Source organism: Doryrhamphus excisus, linkage group LG8 (assembly GCF_037039965.1).
Source record: "Doryrhamphus excisus strain RoL-2023G ecotype Guam linkage group LG8, RoL_Dexc_Guam_v1.1, whole genome shotgun sequence".
NCBI classification, from domain to species: domain Eukaryota; kingdom Metazoa; phylum Chordata; class Actinopteri; order Syngnathiformes; family Syngnathidae; genus Doryrhamphus; species Doryrhamphus excisus.
In genome coordinates this window covers 20,480,640-20,499,536 of record NC_136364.1, presented here as the reverse complement: position 1 = coordinate 20,499,536, position 18,897 = coordinate 20,480,640, and the positions used below count along the sequence as shown (strand labels likewise).

The 18,897-nt window shown below is 39.8% G+C and overlaps 2 protein-coding genes across 3 annotated transcripts in view; one reads left to right on the top strand and one right to left on the bottom strand.

Annotated features, from left to right (window-relative positions):
• Nucleotides 1–1,494: 1,494 nt before the first annotated feature.
• On the bottom strand, nt 1,495–3,779 carry bcl7bb (BAF chromatin remodeling complex subunit BCL7B b). The gene is made up of 6 exons (XM_058080903.2): nt 3,614–3,779; nt 3,125–3,200; nt 2,958–3,045; nt 2,620–2,781; nt 2,120–2,223; nt 1,495–2,030 (listed from the first exon to the last, which is right to left on the bottom strand). The coding sequence occupies exons 1-6, from the start codon at nt 3,724–3,726 to the stop codon at nt 1,959–1,961; spliced, it is 615 nt and encodes a 204-aa protein (XP_057936886.2). The 5' UTR covers nt 3,727–3,779; the 3' UTR covers nt 1,495–1,958.
• A 107-nt stretch (nt 3,780–3,886) lies between these two features.
• The window catches only part of hip1 (huntingtin interacting protein 1), a 53,683-nt gene continuing 38,672 nt past the window's right edge, over nt 3,887–18,897 (top strand). For both annotated transcript variants that reach the window (XM_058080899.2, XM_078792999.1), the window contains exons 1-2: nt 3,887–4,173; nt 9,229–9,354. In XM_058080899.2, coding sequence (XP_057936882.2) covers nt 4,171–4,173; nt 9,229–9,354 — 129 coding nt within the window. In that variant the 5' untranslated portion in view covers nt 3,887–4,170. The remainder of the gene's footprint in view (nt 4,174–9,228; nt 9,355–18,897) is intronic.

Genomic DNA, 18,897 nt, shown 5'->3' with positions numbered 1-18,897 from the left:
CATTTGGTTGTTAAAAACAAGAACAAACTGTATATTCTAATCCCATTGTGTCGTCACATTGAACAATAGGACAAAGCCACGCATTGATAATTAATGAAGAGTAATTGCCTGAAGGTATAATAATTAAGAACAAATTTAAATTAAAGCATCCGTGAACGTGTTTGGAATGGCTTACAAAGCGTCTGTTATAAACAAGATTACATTTTTTAATTGAACAATTCGTATTAATATTGTATGTCCTTAACTCTCAGTTGGGCATAAAATTAATATCTGAAATAATCAAGGTGCACTTGTAAAAAGCTACTGTGGAGTCCAAAAAGTGACAAAACACATGATCGGAAGAAATGCACAGGTGGCATTCAACTGCATAACACTGTTTTTTTTTTTTTAAACAATATGTTAATACTAAGTACACTGTCCATGACTTGTATGTAAATGTATCCATCAGTTTAATTAAAAAGACAACAAAGCTAAGGTTTAGCATGTTGAGCAGATATAACTACAGGCAAAAACACAAGCAAACAAACAACAGAATACATAGTCTATGTCTACATAAACCTGAAAGGCCTGAAGATCCACCAGACAAGGATTGTCTGCCTCAGGATGGAACAAGCGAAGCAACGCTAGGACACACAGCCAGTGTAGTGCAGGATCCAGTAAGACACAGGACTTGGGTACGGAGTCTCCCCGCAGGACCCGGAAACTCCAAGCAACACAAGTTATGGTGGCCCTTTCGCTCCTTGGAGTGAAATCCCACAGAACCATCAGGAACATCTTAAAGGTCACAGAGAGGGTCTTGATGCAGCGGGCACCCAGACACCAGCTGGGGACTGATCACCCAGGCCAGGGTGTGTGAAGGTGAAAGACCCGAAAAACTTTCACTTTTGTGTCCAAGTAGCATGCACCACCAGTAGGTGGTCCCAACAAATATATCAAGTGTTACTTCTGTGGTATTAGTTTGTAATGTAAACCCGCACTGCATGAAGAGGGTTTGCTAATATTTTCATTCCATAATAGAGCTTAATAAACTACACATAATTGTCTCTTTACAATAATGACACTATTGTAACACATCCAACAGTGTATACCAAGGATGTTAGTTTATTATACTGTGAAGACATAATTTTAATGAAATTGAGTTGTATATATGGCCAAAGCCAGCCATAAAGTCACCCAGGCTCAAATTTGGAATTTGCATTATGGGCGTAAGTAAATTAATTAATTAGTGAGATACCAATACCAATTTGAAAATGTTCAGTTTTTCTGAAAAACTACTAGAATGGTGGTTTAAGGCCGGGTTGTCAAAAACAATTTCCACTGATGGAAAAAATGAAGGACGCCTGAAGCCACTTTTACATGTTTGTGCCTTACAATGCTAAAATAATCTACATATTAGCTTTGTGTTATAGGCGACAAAGAATATATCGAGAACATGCAGGCTGCCAATTGTCCCCAGGTCGGACTATGGACACCCCTGATTTAAGAGGACCTTAATAAATTTATCTTCATTTTTATTATGTGGTCAATGATATTTGAGATTCAAAAATGAATAGTCATTGGGAGTATTTGTTGGAGATATCGTTCCACTTCCTTGAGCACAGCTGACACACTCTCAAGCAAGGCACTGGACCCTCTGTTGCATGACCCCTTTCCTCAATTGCCTGTATTTCGGAAATGTGTGGATTGGATCTGCAAATCACGCAACAAAATATAGTCTACAAATAATTTCTCATCCACAGAAAAACATTTTTAAAATGACCAGCACTCTCAATAGTTCACATCTAAAATTCAAAGAAAAAAAAATGCCTGTAGACCTGTTAGAAGCCAAGATCAGATTGTACAGACCTTCCAAATGAACTGCCAGTTGAATGTATATCAAGAGAACATCAGAGCCTTAATGGTATTGACCACTTCTGTGAAAATAGCCATGGATAGGTTTTCTATGCTTCTGCATAAAGCTATCTTAAAACTGTACTTTCTCCACTGCAAATCTTCTTCAAAGGAGGTGCTCCTGATTCATCCGATTCTTCCTGTAGCAAAAAAAAAAACATATCAAATGGTGGATTTGCTACACTGGCGAACATAATATAATGAAGAAAAATACTGTTTGATGTCAAACCTGTGTGTCTGGGGTGCTCCGTCTTGCAGTGCCTGATAATAGAAGGTCTTCCTTAATCAGAGTAGGAGGCTCATCTGCTCCATCTTGTCCAGAGTGGTCTGGTTCTGGATTCATGAGGTGTCATTAATTTCATAAACGTAATAATTGGTGATGAAGAAATGTAAAAATAAGTCATAAGTCAAACACCAAATCATATACTGTATATAGGGCCGCCCATTCCTACATGCAGAACAAACTCTGTGTATAGGGCTCCACAATCAACAGGGCACAAGGGGGCAATAAATGCCCATCACTGCCATCAGGGCTAGGGCACGAGTCACCCCAATCTAATAAAATGGCACAATTCACCCGCTCACCTGTGCCTGGAGGTGTCATGGTACAGCTGCTGCCTTTTAAAATAATTAAAAACAAATACAATTCTGCTTCAGGCCTCGTTTTGGCCAAGGGCGACCCTGCTTTTATAGACCGAAAGAGCTAACGTGAGAAAGCCATCAACTTACCGTCCACAGTCTCCTGGCCTAGCATTGGTGGTTGAGAGTCTTCAGCGCGGAGGTTTGAGGTATGTGGAGGGCTGACTTGCTGCGAGCTGGAGGTGCTGCTGCTGTTGTTGTCCATCTTGGTATGGTAGACATCGGACAGAAAGCTCTGGTTGCTATTTTCATCTGATGAAAACAATATCAGAGTCATATTGAGCATACTACACCCGTGTGGTCATATTGTAGTTTCTGCTTTCTCATACTGTAGTATAGTAAATTACAGTACAGCACATGAATACAAAGGATGCTAGATTTCCGGTATTTTTGCTATAAAAATATGCATTGTCCACTTGGAGACTCACCAGCAAAATCTGGCAAAGAGTTGGTGTTTTCAAGAACCACATCCTTTAGTCCTCTGACACCTCCACCGGTAGATTTGGTACGATAGATCTGATATGAAATGCACTGATATGAGTCACACACATATCATATACTGTACATCAGGGAGTTTCCTAACTGCAACCAGCACCTGCTTCGTTTCTGTCACTGGGACCCACTTGAATATACGCAAGGACGTGTCTCCAACAGTCACCCATTTCTTCTCCCTGAGGATTAAAGTAGTTTAGCTATATTTAGACAAAAGCTAACAATCATCTCCTCTAATCGGTGGATTTGATCCACGTCTTAGAGTACATGCCAGTGTTTTCTCCTTATCTCCTTATCTGTAGCGTGGACATAACACTGTCGTGGATAACGAATTGTGGTTATTACTGTCACATTAAGTCGTCCACTGGATCTTCGGAATAAGTAGTGCAGAGCTGCAGCCATATTGACAGATGCTGGCGGAAAAAATCCAATAGTCCCGCCTTCTTTTGGCAAACCGGGACACTTGATTGGCTTACATGCCGCGTCAATCATCGAACTTTTCCGACTGAAGTTAGTTGAACGACGTAGCAGCTAACAACCAATGGCCAGCTAAAACATTGCCTCCATATTGTTAACAAGACAGGCAACATACCATTTGCGCACTTTCTCGATGGCGGCCAGAACCTTTTTAATGTCGTCTTTAGCGCGGCTCCTGGTCTCAGCGCGGCCTGATCGTCCCGACATCTTGACGCTGTTATGAATCATCTAATGATGCATGAGGAAAACTTAAGATCTAGCCCCCGCTTATGCGATACCGTGGAGATCTCGCGAGATTTCCCTCACTGTAATCTGTACATTCATACACGCCTCCAAATTCCACCGCATGTGTTAAGTACTGTTACTGCAGCAAGCTAGCTATAATGTCATTCTAGTAAATTATTTTTTTGCTTTTTTCGAGTTAAAATACACATACCAGCCCTCATTTAGCGTAATACGTGGACATGGACACATTGGTATTGTGTGTTTTTAATTCGGAGTGTCCAAAGAGATGAAAGTGTAAAAACGACGTTGATAGATTTTTTAATTCTGTATGTTTTGATCACTAATTTTAGGCCATTTAGGCCATTTTTTTAACTGTAGCTGTTAAAATAAGTTACTGGAGACAACAAACCAACTGACCACAAAGGACTTATAGGAGACACCGATAAAATGGTAGGTGCCATCCTATCTTACATTTTCTATGAAACTGCAACTTAATGGAAGTGGTATCCAAAGTGTGGAGCTGCTGTTTTTAATTGAACCACAGTAGATTGAAAGCATTTGATTTATTCATTATCAATGAAGGATACAGTGAAGAAAATAAGTATTTGAACACCCTGCTATTTTGCTATTTCTCCCACTTAGAAATCATGGAGGGGTCTGAAATTTTCATCGTAGGTGCATGTCCACTGTGAGAGAGATAAACTAAAAAGAAAAATCCAGAAATCACAATGCATGATTTTTTAACAATTTATTTGTGTGATACAGCTGCAAATAAGTATTTGAACACCTGAGAAAATGAATGTTAATATTTGGTACAGTAGCCTTTGTTTGCTATTACAGAGGTCAAACGTTTCCTGTAGTTTTTCACCAGGTTTGCACACACTGCAGGAGGGATCTTGGCCCACTCCTCCACACAGATCTTCTCTAGATCAGTCAGGTTTCTGGGCTGTCGCTGAGAAACACGGAGTTTGAGCTCCCTCCAAAGATTTTCGATTGGGTTCAGGTCTGGAGACTGGCTGGGCCATGCTAGAACCTTGATATGCTTCTTACGGAGCCACTCCTTGGTTTTCCTGGCTGTGTGCTTCGGGTCGTTGTCGTGTTGGAAGACCCAGCCACGACCCATCTTCAATGCTCTGACAGAGGGAAGGAGGTTGTTCCCCAAAATCTCACAATACACGGCCCCAGTCATCCTCTCTTTAATGCAGTGCACTCGTCCTGTCCCATGTGCAGAAAAACACCCCCAAAGCATGATGCTACCACCCCCATGCTTCACAGTAGGGATGGTGTTCTTCGGATTGTACTCTTCATTCTTCTTCCTCCAAACACGCTTATTGGAATTATGACCAAAAAGTTCTATTTTGGTCTCATCTGACCATAAAACTTTCTCCCATGACTCCTCTGTATCATCCAAATGGTCATATGCAAACTTAAGACGGGCCTTGACATGTGCTGGTTTAAGCAGGGGAACCTTTCGTGCCATGCATGATTTCACATCATGACGTCTTAGTGTATTACCTACAGTAACCTTGGAAACGGTGGTCCCAGCTCTTTTCAGGTCATTGACCAAGTCCTGTCGTGTAGTTCTGGGCTGATTCCTCACCTTTCTTAGAATCATTGAGACCCCACGAGGTGATATCTTGCATGGGGCTCCACTCCGATTGAGATTGACCGTCATGTTTAGCTTCTTCCATTTTCTAATGATAGCTCCAACAGTGGACCTTTTTTCACCAAGCTGCTTGGTAATTGCTCCGTAGCCCTTTCCAGCCTTGTGGAGGTGTACAATTTTGTCTCTGGTGTCTTTGGACAGCTCTTTGGTCTTCGCCATGTTACAAGTTAAAGTCTTACTGATTGTATGGGGTGGACAGGTGTCTTTATGCAGCTAACGACCTCAAACAGGTGCATCTGATTCAGGATGATACATGGAGTGCAGGTGGACTTCTAATGGGCAGACTAACAGGTCTTTCAGGGTCAGAATTCTAGATGATACACAGGTGTTCAAATACTTATTTGCAGCTGTATCACACAAATAAATTGTTAAAAAATCATGCATTGTGATTTCTGGATTTTTCTTTTTAGTTTATCTCTCTCACAGTGGACATGCACCTACGATGAAAATTTCAGACCCCTCCATGATTTCTAAGTGGGAGAAATAGCAAAATAGCAGGGTGTTCAAATACTTATTTTCTTCACTGTATATGATTAGATATTACACTAATATTATTTTTCGCCTATAACACAAATATGATATTGATGGTTCAGGTGGCCTAGCATGTGTACGCTGGATTGGTTTTGGCATCTTTAATGCACAATATGCACTAAATCAAATGTATGTAAAAAAAATAAAACACTTCAACAAAGAATACTAGGCTGCACGGTGGTCGAGTGGTTAGCGTGCAGACCTCACAGCTTGGATACCAGGGTTCAATTACACCCTCGGCCATCTCTGTGTGGAGTTTGCATGTTCTCCCCGTGCATGCGTGGGTTTTCTCCGGGTACTCCGGTTTCCTCCCACGTTCCACAAAAACATGCTAGGTTAATTGGCGACTCCAAATTGTCCATAGGTATGAATGTGAGTGTGAATGGTTGTTTGTCTACGTATATGTGCCCTGTGATTGGCTGGCCACCAGTCCAGGGTGTACACCGCCTCTTGCCCGAAGACAACTGGGATAGGCTCCAGCACCCCCGCGACCCTCGTGAGGAAAAAGCGGTAGAAAATGAATTAATGAATGAACAAAGGATACTCACACACCTCTGTAAATAAAGTTTGTATTTAAAAAAAATCAAGGTAACTGCAGGGGTAGTTGTAACTAAGTTAGTACTGATAGCAAGTGACGCACTACGCTTCAGTTTTTTCACATTATGTTTTGTGACAGCCTTATTTAAGTAAATATTTTTTTTCCCCCTAAAAATCACTCCACAATGACATTGACATGACATTGCACGTTTACGTAAAAAAAAAATGTATTCACGGCGTCAGTATTTTGTCAATGCACTTTTGGTAGCAGTCACACCCCTGCAGTGTTTTATTTGCAGGCCTTAAACTTGGCACACCGATCTTTGGGGATGTTCAACCACTCCTTTTTGCAGAACTCTCAAGCTCCATCAAGTTGGATGGACAGCATCTGTGCAGAGATGTGAAAATGGGATTCAAGTCTGGGCTTTTAGAAACATCTCAAGGATGAGCAGTGGTAACGGTTGTTGTTTTTAAAATGTTAATACATTTGCAAACATTTCACCAAATGTTTTTTTTTTCAGGGTGTTTTTAAGGGGTTGTGTGGGGAGAAAAAAATATTTCTTCTATTGTGGAATAATGCTGTCACAATATGTGGAAAAACTTAGCTCAGTGAATACGATGTGACACACCCGGGTATAGCGGCTGTATAGCACTGTTACTGTGACTGAGTGCAATTTGTTGTAATGCACAATATATAATATATATATATGTCAAATATATATATATTTTTGTTGTCTTACTTTTTGTAAAGTTGCAAATAGCCAGTTTTGACTCTGATTGTATTTTTGATTCCACTATTTGACCAGCTGAGGGTGGTCTTGAGCCATGGTGTGGAAACATGTCCTCCTCAGAAACTAAAGGTTTAAATCAGAACTTAAAAATGTCCTAAAAACAGAGTACAGTGTACTATAGGTTTTACTTTGTTGCATATACAAGCATATCAATGTTGTTTACTGATTTTGCATATTCTGTATTTATTTAGTCATTATATTAGATTTTTACTCATTGATATAGTCTTAATTTAGTCCTTGTTGTTATCTCTCAAATGTGAATATTTTTTAATTTCCTATGTCATCCATGAAAATAGACCTATTATCTTTGTGTTCGAGGCAAAATAAGACATTAACACACATCAGCTTCGACTTTGGAGAACAGTGATCAACATTTTGCCTCCTTTTTGATTTGGACCCAACCCCTAGCTGTGTTTGGCTCATAATGATTTGGGCCAAACCCAGGGGTCGGCAACCTTTACCATGAAAAGAGCCATTTCGCTTCCTCTTGCAGTCATGACAAACAGTCTGGAGCTGCAAAACACGACATAGCATATAAACTTTTAAAAGTTGTAAGCTTTTTCAACTAACAACACTGAAATAATATAAACACCAAACTATATATGCCTTTTCGAGTGGTTCCTGTATTTGTGTAAACTGAAAACAAAATGTCGCCAACTTTGACTTGAAAAGCCCAGCATAGAGTTCACACATCAGGGCTCCAGACTGCAACTAAATGGTTGCATTTTGCGATTAAAATATGAGACATTGCGAGTACATCGCGGCAAAGGGAGCCGCAACAGGCAAGTTGAAGAGCCTTGGCTTAACTGATTACTCGATTAATCAAAACAAGATTCAGATTAATCGACTAAGAAATTAATTAGTTGCAACTCCAGAACAAACTTCTAAGCGTCCTACTCCTTTTTTGGACATGTTGAATTGTGCAAGTGTAAACATGATGTTTGGAATAAACTACTCGAGTCAGTCAAATGAGCAGTGATTTTTGGAGAGCACGTGTACATTAAATATCGACAAATCGGTCAAACTATCCTGTGTGGTCGGCAAGTGTTGGCTAGCTAGCACAGCTAGCACTGCTCACACTGGTGATGGGAATTTCAGCTTTTTTTAAAGAACTGATTTGTTTGGCTCCTCAGATTTTTTTGTTGCTTGAATTGATTATTCACTAAAGTAAGTGTAATATGAGTTTCTAATGTAAAAATAGAATTATATCAAATGTTTATTATGCTCAACATGGAACCGTTCCGTTTTTGGCCAATCACGTACGCCTTGAAAGTCAAGGAAAACGACGGCTCGTTCACTTCAAAGAGGCGGCCCCAGTGGTTCGCTTGAAACTGCCGTCTATAAGAGCTGTTTTGTTCGCTTGCTGTAGAAGAATACCTACAAACCTATTGAATGGACACTCCTGCCATGGCTTTGAGTACAGCTGTAACTTAAAAACATGAGGTTTTACCCTCGAAGAGTTTTGAGAGGCGTCGCTGCAGGCATCATAAAATAAGCATGTGTTGTTTTTTTGGGGGGGTTAAGTTGTTTGAAATTGGGTCCATAAAATACTTCCGATTTAACAGCTGTAAGTACGAAATAAAATTATGAAAAATAGCAATTACAACCACGAAAAAGAACAGTGTTATTTTCTTGATTATCAACAAGTGGTATATATTACGCAATGCGTGTTACGTATTTGCTTTACGCTGTAGAAGCCGATGACTGTAATCCAGTAAACGCAGCAATATGGGTGGCGAGTTTTATTTTGAAAAACCCACAGCGGAAGTAGTATATCACGGCTTGGCTTGATTACAGGGCTTTTGGAGACTGCTGCTGTCATTGACTGGGGTGTTATTTACAGAGGCTAAATGGTCGGCTGAACAGGACGGCGAGTCCAACACAGCATGGGCAGCTCCCCGCCATAGTTAATGTAGCCTTTATGTTTTTTTAACACTATACTTTTCCAACAGACATTTTTTCCTTTGGCTTATTTGTCAGGCTGAGACGATGGATCGCGTAAAAAGCTCCATGCAGCAAGTACCCAACGCCATCCCCAAAGTGATTCGACGCACCGGAGGGGCCAACAGCCTGGAGCTGGAGAAGGAAAACTTTGAGAGAGGACAGGTGTGTAGCAAACCAGTGGTATATTTGCTTTTTTCAGGTGGGGGAATGTGGGGAGTGACAGTCATACATGGCAAAACAGACGTCCCTGAAGTGGGAGAGAACCTATATGAGAATGATGCCATGTTTTAATGTGACACATTGCATTACATTGCTTACTAATCACGTCAGTGGTGCGTTCACTGTAAGTCAATGTGTGTGATCAGCAGATACCAATGAGTCCCTACAACAAAAGAGCTGTTGAGATGTAGGTCAGTGGCCTTTTGAATTCAGATAATTGTGCTGTTTAGCCTACCAGCTGGGTAGAAACTAGACAGGAGCTTTGTTTGTGACTTCCCACCCTCACTATACCAGGACCCACGCCAACTCAGTCCTGGATTACCATAAAGACAAATACACGGAGACTAAATGTACTATTGTGAAGTACACTTCTAGCGAGCATGCCAGGTCACTTTTGTGATTTGGATCCTGCTGCTTGGTGGTCCCGGTCCCCCACTTCTCCACAGAGAGGAGAGAAGGGGGGGTTAAGTAGGTCAAATGAACCAAGGTGGCCAAACTGCTCTGATAGACCTAGACATTACTAAGCGAATGTGAACACCAGCTATGTGACCAGCCTGCATGTGGTCAGTTCTCATGCGGTTGACCCCCCCCCCCCACCCCACCACCACCACCACCACCACTGACACACGCTTCTCCCACGCAAGACAGCATCGTGGATTAGAAAGAGGGAATGACGCATGCGTGGCTTTATGTGTTCCAAGCCATGCATGGTCACTAGGTCACTGTCAAGCTCTCACGTCACATTGTCTGGAAATATGTAAAAATAATTAAAAAAAGCAATAATCAGCATTTACAATCATAAATTTGATCATCCTTATGATTGATTTTTAATAAGTAATTATGATGTTCTGCCTCTGTATTTGTTATGAACGTGTGTGCAACTTAGTTGATGTTTGACTGTTGAGCTGAGGCAGGGAGTGCAAGGAATCAATAAATCTGCTTTTTACTTGGCGGGGGATCAACAAGAGATAATCTCATCTCATCTGTTTTGTTCTAAAGCCGCCTCAATCTGTTGGTTTTACCTCTTTTTATTGTGAAGCAAATCTCCTGTGTTTTTAAGATCACTGCCTTGCCTCGCAATCAGCGGAAACGTTGTGTTTATAAAGATTCAACTTTTATAAACTCATAACATGGATTCTGCGCTCCTTCAATACAAGGAGCTCATCAATTAAATCACCTGTTCGAGAAAACCTGCAGCATCTCGGCCCTTTATTGACATATGTGCTATAGAGTATCGTATTCTGTGGATTGGAGTCACAGGGATTTGGACTGTGGTTGACACGATTTGTGTGCCGAAAGGCGAACAATAGTCCTTTGTGTCTGTCAATTTAAATACAAAAGCATTGTCAGTGTGCAGTGCAAACCCACACTGGGATTGGCATTGTCGTTATTGGTCATCCGGTTGTCAATCAGCCGCTTGGCTAATAATTTGTAGTTTCCAAGTTGAAATCGGTGAATGTTAATTATTATGTGACATTTTTCACAGTTTATATTATTTGTGTTAATGTCAGATTCATGACCTTGGACACATGACGGTAAGATTTGCTTCCTTCCTGTGGTTTAAAGCATATATGTATCATCCTGTCACGCCACTGTGCTGAGTAAACAGCAAGGGAGTGTTGCAAATCCGCTCTGTCACAGCGTCCACATGGGATATAATAAGAATGGAAGAGGAAGACGGCAGTCAAGTAGCACACATTGCTTGATTGTAATGACCTGTTTAGTCTCATCACAGCAACTGACCCTTTAATTTAGCTTTTAGAGTTTGGAATTTAACCTGAAATGTGTTTTTTTATGACAATATGTTCATGTTCTGTCTTTCTACGAGAAGAAAAACAACCCGTAAATAGGCGCACGGTTCAGCTCAATGTTGGAGATGTCTGTGTACTCCTAGATTGCAACTGCTCCACAGGATATTTTTTTTTATTTGGGAGTTAGTCGAGGCAGTAATCTCTGGATAGATATGCACCATAATTAGAGCTTGTGGGAGGCTTCTGGGGCACCAGTTCCGCAGCTGGGGTATGCAGTTTGTGCCGCTGACTGACAACACATTGTGTTGCAAAATTAAGGCCTTAAAATTCGACTGCCAGCCTCCCTTATTTTGTTCAGAGTTATATAGTTATGATATAATTAATTTCCAAACATCTAAAATAATGCATAAACCAATTAGCCAAAAATGTCATCCAATACTTCTCTACAAGAGAGGAGAAATATGATCTCAGGGAAGAACTACATTTGAAACACTTCTATGCTAGGACTATGTTAAAAAGTCGTAGCATTTCAGTATTGAACAACGCAAAATTTGTTCTCAATCAGAAATCACTCTACACTCTTTATTGCTCTCTGGTTCTACCATATCTTAATTATTGTGTGGAAATATGGGCTAATAACTATAAAAGCAATCTTCACTCGCTAAATGTACTGCAAAAAAAGGTCAGTAAGGGTAATTCATAATGCCGCCTACAGAGAACATACTAACTCCTTATTTCTAAAATCACAAATACTTCAACTTGCTGATATAGTTCATCTTCAAACAGCTAAAATAATGCATAAGGCTAAAAATAACCAATTAGCATCATCCAATACTTCTCTACAAGAGAGGAGAAATATGATCTCAGGGAAGACTACGTTAAAAAGCCATAGCATTTCAGTATGTGGAATCAAACTATGGAATGGATTGAGTAAGACCCTCAAACAATGCACAACGATGAGCCAATTCAAGAAACAATCTAGTCTTGAACCAGTCATGATGTGCTATATATATCACTATATTGACACTTACTATGGTACCCATTATGTCCTTGGATGCTCATATCACCTCGTACTTTGGTACGGGACAAAAAATTAAAAAATTCAAAATTCAAAAAAATTCAAAAAAAAAAAAAAATTCAAAAAATTCAAAAAAAAAATTATGGAAAGCAGGAAGTGAACAAATGTAACAGTTACTGATTGTAAAAGTACCAGATGGAGGGGTAGGATTTAATAAGCTTTGCTTCTTCCTACTCCTTTTGGACATGTGGAACTGTGAACTGATTATGGGATGCACTCAATTGTAATCTGATGCATGTTCAAATAAAATAAAACCATTACCATTACCATATATTTGCTCCTATAAGTGGATGGATATACGCTATGTTTTGGTATGTACCCTTTCTTGTACTGTTTGGACTGAATTTCGAACTGGGGCTGCACTTTGGTGTAGGAGCATAGGATCAACTAGCATATTTACCGGATAGTACGTATTCATATTTCTTCCTTGTTTGTCCTCCGTCTCCCTCCTGATTAAGTCCCATTGTCTGGCATCTACCTCACTTCTTTTTTTACATCCTGCAAATCAAAATATGGTGGCGTTATAGATGATTATCCATATACATAGTACATGCAGGAAGCAGGCATGAAAGAACAAAGACTAAAATTACTGAGGCAGCAGAACCAGCAGGCGGGTGATTGTGGTGTCGTTGCACAGACTGGACAGAGAATACAAACACCGGATATAAGTGACAGGTCAGATCATGCAACAAAGTGTACCGGCGTTTCGCTGGTAGTACGTTAACAATGGCTTTGACTTGCAGAATGTTTTGGACTTTTCTTCTGTGCTTGACTGCAATGCAAACAGCTAGAGAGATGATTGAGGGGGTTTTGAGGACTTTGTGCTTTTGTTGCAAGTGGCATCGATCTTAAAATGGTATCATCAGCTTTGTGGTAAATATACAGTCGTATGGAAACATTTGGGCACCACTGATCATTTTCAAGAATTTCAAGATACTTAAACAAAAGTAGGCAGGTGCATAAATTTGGGCATCCCAACAGAAAAATTACATCAATATTTAGTAAATCCTCCTTTTGCAGAAATAACAGCCTCTAAACCAGGGGTCTCAAACACGTGGCACTAGTTTGAGGCCCCCGCCTTGATATGAAAGTTTAATGTTAGTGCGGCCCACGCAAGTTTGATATCGATGCTGTATGGTATCATGTACCCAGAAAAAATTATTATGTTTGATTAATGTTCATGTTAAAGGTTAAATAACTGTTAATAGTTATCCTCCCTATCCGTGTGGAAGTGGTAAGTTTTTGCCTATTTAAGTTGAAAGGGAATAACTTGAAGGCTACCGTTTAGGTCGCTAGCTCTCTAGTTTGCGAGTTAGCATGTGTCTCAAGACCCTGCAGTTGCGCAATATGTTGTAAATAAAAAGAGTATAAATGTGACTATAGTCGTGTTTTGTCATGTCTACAGGGCTCTAATAATGCTTTTGTTCATTTTAATCTGAAAAAAATAATTTGTCTACCCACCAACTATATGTGGTTTCTTAAGTTTTTATTATTTGCCGTTATTTGCTGCGTAAATACTATAGTACTATAATACTATATAGTTATAAAACAATACATACTAGACATAGGACGGTTAACAGGAAGAAGAGAGGGTTGTGCATTATCATTTGATTTGTCACAGGATGAAACGTGGAATGTATACTGACAGAAATCAAGTTGAATATGAAAAAGAAAGAGTAGTAATACAATAGTAGTACACAGTAGTTATGTAATTGTGCTATATTGGTGAGAGAAAGAGAGGGGGAAAAATACATTAAGTTAAGTTAGTTGTGCCAATAAAACATCAGCAATGTGGTGCCAATGTTGTCAGTTGAACTTTGAACACTAGTTTTGCATACATAACAATATTGGCCAGCATGGGTTGCGTTCCCACTGTCAGATAAATTAGTTTTTACCCCCAAGATTATTAATGACAAGCCGGATGACAAGAAATGCTTTCAACAATTAACCAAAATATCTAAGTTTAGGTGCCACGCATGCAAACTGAGTCTCTATTAGCAGATAGACACAGATAGTGTCAGATTATGGGACAGTTTATCTGACAAATGAAACACCCGAGGACTTTAACCCCAATTCACAGAGTCTATTCTCATTCTAACACAGGCTGTCTTGCCAATGCACCTTTTTTATTCTGAAGCCACCTTTTCAGTTTGTTATACCATTTTTAAAACTCAGCTTACTGTATTGTTATTTAATTCAAGAAACAATACAAGCAGTTAATGTTTGCTAAACACAAGGATGAAGAGGTCATGATGTGCTATATATATCACTCCATTGACAGTTGCTATGGTACCCATTATGTCATTGGATGCTCATATCACCTCGTACTTTGGTACGTGACAAAAAAAAAAATTAAAAAAAAAATTTTTTTTAAATAATGTAAAAAAAATTTTAAATAACATTAAGAAAGCAGGAAGTGAACAAATGTAACAGTTACTGATTGTAAAAGTACCAGATGGAGGGGTAGGATTTAATAAGCTTTGCTTCTTCCTACTCCTTTTGGACATGTGGAACTGTGAACTGATTATGGGATGCACTCAATTGTAATCTGATCTGTAATCTGTTTGTTTTTATACACTATAGTTGAAATGCACTGATAATTTGGATAATAACCCCATAACTAAGCGGTGGAAATTTGTGTATGGTTAATGATTTTTTTTGTTGTAATACCGCTTTTTGACAATAAATCATACACCGTATGAAAGCCTTTTTAATGCTGCCCCATTTGTAAGGTTCATGCGTTTGTGGAATTGGCAGCAGAGCTGAGTATTGGGTTATGCCCATAAAAATTGTTTACAAATCTTCCTTGCCATTGGTTTAGCGGATTGGATGATTGAAGTTTGAAAAAACATTATTGTCACTAATGTCAGTGAGATAAATAGAAGAATATTCCAGAAAATGTGGTGGGGTTCATAGCCGGTGAGACACAGACTCTTTTGTTGTTGTTTTTAATGTTAATAGTAATGGTTCATTCATTCATTTTCTACCGCTTTTTCCTCACGAGGGTCGCGGGGGGTGCTGGAGCCTATCCCAGCTGTCTTCGGGCGAGAAAAAACAATCACAGGGCACATATAGACAAACAACCATTCACACTCACATTCATACCTATGGACAATTTGGAGTCGCTAATTAACCTAGCATGTTTTTGGAATGTGGGAGGAAACCGGAGTACCCGGAGAAAACCCACGCGTGCACGGGGAGAACATGCAAACTCCACACAGAGATGGCCGAGGGTGGGAATTGAACCCTGGTCTCCTAGCTGTGAGGTCTGCGCGCTAACCACTAGTCCGCCGTGCCACCCTTAATAGTAATGGTTATGGTTTTATTTCAACATACATCAGATTACAATTGAATGCATCCCATAATCAGTTCACAGTTCCACATGTCCAAAAGGAGTAGGAAGAAGCAAAGCTTATTAAATCCTACCCCTCCATCTGGTACTTTTACAATCAGTAACTGTTCACAATCAGTAATTTGTTCACTTCCTGCTTTCCGTTATACGGTTTAAGGGTTTTTTTTGTTTGTTTTTTGTTTTTATGAATAGTGTTTGCTTATTAAGCCCTCAAAAAAGGACAATAAAAATTCGGATACTTCTTGGACTTATTTGATATTGTGTTTATTTATTAATAAGCTGACAAATATTTGAGTGCTTACTTTGTATTTGTGTGTAAAATACATGCAGCCTTTCTGATACTTTTTTGTAAATGTCTGATCACCCCCTTGGTGAGTTTGGGCATATAATCTTCCATCCTGACAGTCAAATTAATTCATTCATTCAGCAGGACATACAAATATATTGAATGCATTTGATTTTCTGCACGCGAGTGCTGGCATTCAGAAGGCATGTACTGGTTTATCTGGTAAAAGGATTTTGACACACCAGTTTTTCACAGTTGATGATCTTAAACAATCCAGTTGGGGGCATCAGTCACCTAGACTTGCTCTCATGCTGTTCATGGTCTTTTTCACCCTTGAAGGATACGTAGTCTTCCAACTGGACAGTACTTTACATGTTAGTATTGATCCCATACCAAGTAAATACAGAACCAGTATTTCCAATAGAGATGCTTTTTACTTGAAAAATGATTGTATGATTTTGCATGTAATATGGTGATCATGATATAGTCAGAATAAAACACAGGACAAATATCGTAGGCAAATACATCAACAAATGTATTTCTAACTAATTTAAAAATATTGGTGCCGTAATGTACACGCTGCTGCCCAACCTGCAGAGGGCGCAGGTTAGATTCCCATCACCATTAGAGATGTTTAATGCCAGTACACTGTGCAGTATAGTAACTAATTGAGTCCAGACAAAGTATTATTACTTGTATATAAACCAAATCTTTTTCATAGTTAGAGCATAGAGAACCCGTGTATGACCTTCTAAATGTTCATTTGTTTCTTTGGGCTTTTTCCTCACCACCATACTGATTTTTGGCTTGAGCCCTTCCTGACGAATACCGATGGTGCTTACTAGTGGAGATTCGAACCTGAGGTATCGGCTCCAAAGTCTAGAACGCTAACCACTACACCACAGTGGGCTCGTATTACCGTCTAAATACAGTTTGTATCATTAGAGCCCTCAAGACATAAACTAGCACCCCTATGGTCCCCTTTATATTACAGTACTACCCAATATAGTAGACATAATAAGAATACATTAGTCATTTAAGAGATAAAACTTGTGTGTGACATGCAGTTTCTGAATGAAAAAATATGAGAAGAATGTTTATTTTTGAATGTTGCTCATCTTAGCCGTAAATACACACAAGGAACATAGAACATTAGAAAAGTTAGCCACTTTGTTACCAATAAATAAATGTGCTTGACAAATTGAGACAAGCTTTTCACACAAGACTCCGCTGATACATCTCAAAAATATCGTGATATACAGTAGGTCCGTATCGCCCTTCCGGAGTTTACCCCAAGTTGCCATGGTGACACAACTGCTTTAAAAGAGAGCTACCTTTGCTGAACACAGGTCGCTCATAGACTAAATTTGTTTTGTAGAATACTCCACCAACGATTTTTCATGTCTTTTTCAAAATTTTTCTCATAACCTACAAAGCCCTCCACGATCTGACCCCCCCCCCCCCCCCCCCATATCTCACAGACCTGCTCCATCCACACAATCCCCCACGTCCCCTTCGCTCATCAGACTCCAACCTCCTGGCACTCCCCTGTAAGACCAAGCTCTGAACCTGGGGTATCGGATCCTTATCACTGCCCCCACCCTCTGGAACTCTTTGCCCCATTCACTCCATGCTTGCCCTGACCTTCCCAGTTTAAAAAAACAACTAAAAACCCACCTCTTTAAATCTGTTTTTAATATCTTACTTTTTATACCTGACTGCTGTGCCCCGCCCCCGCTTGTACTCATGTTTTAACTGTGTATTAACGAATGAATGTTGTATTTTGGTGTCTCTTCTACTCTGTTTACTTGTTTTTATTCAACTCAATTCTTCTGTAAAGTGTCTTAAAATGTATTATTATTATTATTATTATTCATTCATTTTCTGCCGCTTTTTCCTCACGAGGGTCGTGGGGGTGCTGGAGCCTATCCCAGCTGTCTTCGGGCGAGAGGCGGGGTACACCCTGGACTGGTGGCCAACCAATCACAGGGCACATATAGACAAACAACCATTCACACTCACATTCATACCTATGGACAATTTGGAGTCGCTAATTAACCTAGCATGTTTTTGGAATGTGGGAGGAAACCGGAGTACCCGGAGAAAACCGGAGTACCCGGAGAAAACCCATGCATGCACGGGGAGAACATGCAAACTCCACACAGAGATGCCCGAGGGTGGAATTGAACCTTGGTCTCCTAGCTGTGAGGTCTGCGCGCTAACCACTAGACCACTGTGCCGCCTATTATTATTTTTATACCTCACAATAAATACATACAGTAAAGTCTTGTTATATCGATATTCTCGGGAGTCGGAAAAAATACCGATATAACCGGACTATCCATATATCCGATCCTGCGCCAAACTGCATTAAAAGTGGGCGGATCTTTGATATGGCATGTAATTTTCTCCTTGAGTTCATGGATTGCGTATCTAGCATGCTTTTGTACTACAATAAATTTTGTACTACAGTAAATAAAAATAAACTTACGCTGTAGTGATTACCGGTTACCGGGACATAATTCACCCCAGAACATAATTCACCCCGGAACTAGGTGTTGCCACCCGGAGGGGTAGGCGCGAGGGACGGGTGTTTTCCGCTGTGTGTGTTGCACTCTGGTGGTGGAAGTGTGAAAAATAAAGTTGACTGGAAGCAGCCGTTCGCCGTGTTCTTTTTTGGTATTGAAATCCTTAAGCAAAGATTGATTTAAGCTGCTTTTGTATCGATATAAGCAGACCAAATTGGCTGGCGGGAGATGAAAAGGGCATCCTAGTAACCGGATTATCATAATAACCGTGTATCGTACTAACGGGGCTAATTATATCATAAAAGACTAGAAATTTGCCGGGAAATGAAAATAGTATCGTAATAAGTAGTAATTCGTTTTAACCGATATCGATATAACAAGACTTTACTGTATATATATATATATATATATAACATTAGCTAACATACGTATGCATAGGCATTCAATTAAAACTGCATGATTTATTAATATATTGTTGTTTTGAAAAAAGA

Excerpts from the sequence above, each read along its gene's own strand:
- bcl7bb (XM_058080903.2), bottom strand. The coding sequence starts at position 3,726 with ATGATTCATAACAGCGTCAAGATGTCGGGACGATCAGGCCGCGCTGAG. Across the intron at positions 3,046-3,124 it reads CAGTGACAGAAACGAAGCAG|ATCTATCGTACCAAATCTAC; the intron begins GTGCTGGTTGCA and ends ATTTCATATCAG. Across the intron at positions 2,224-2,619 it reads AGGCCAGGAGACTGTGGACG|AACCAGACCACTCTGGACAA; the intron begins GTAAGTTGATGG and ends TCATGAATCCAG.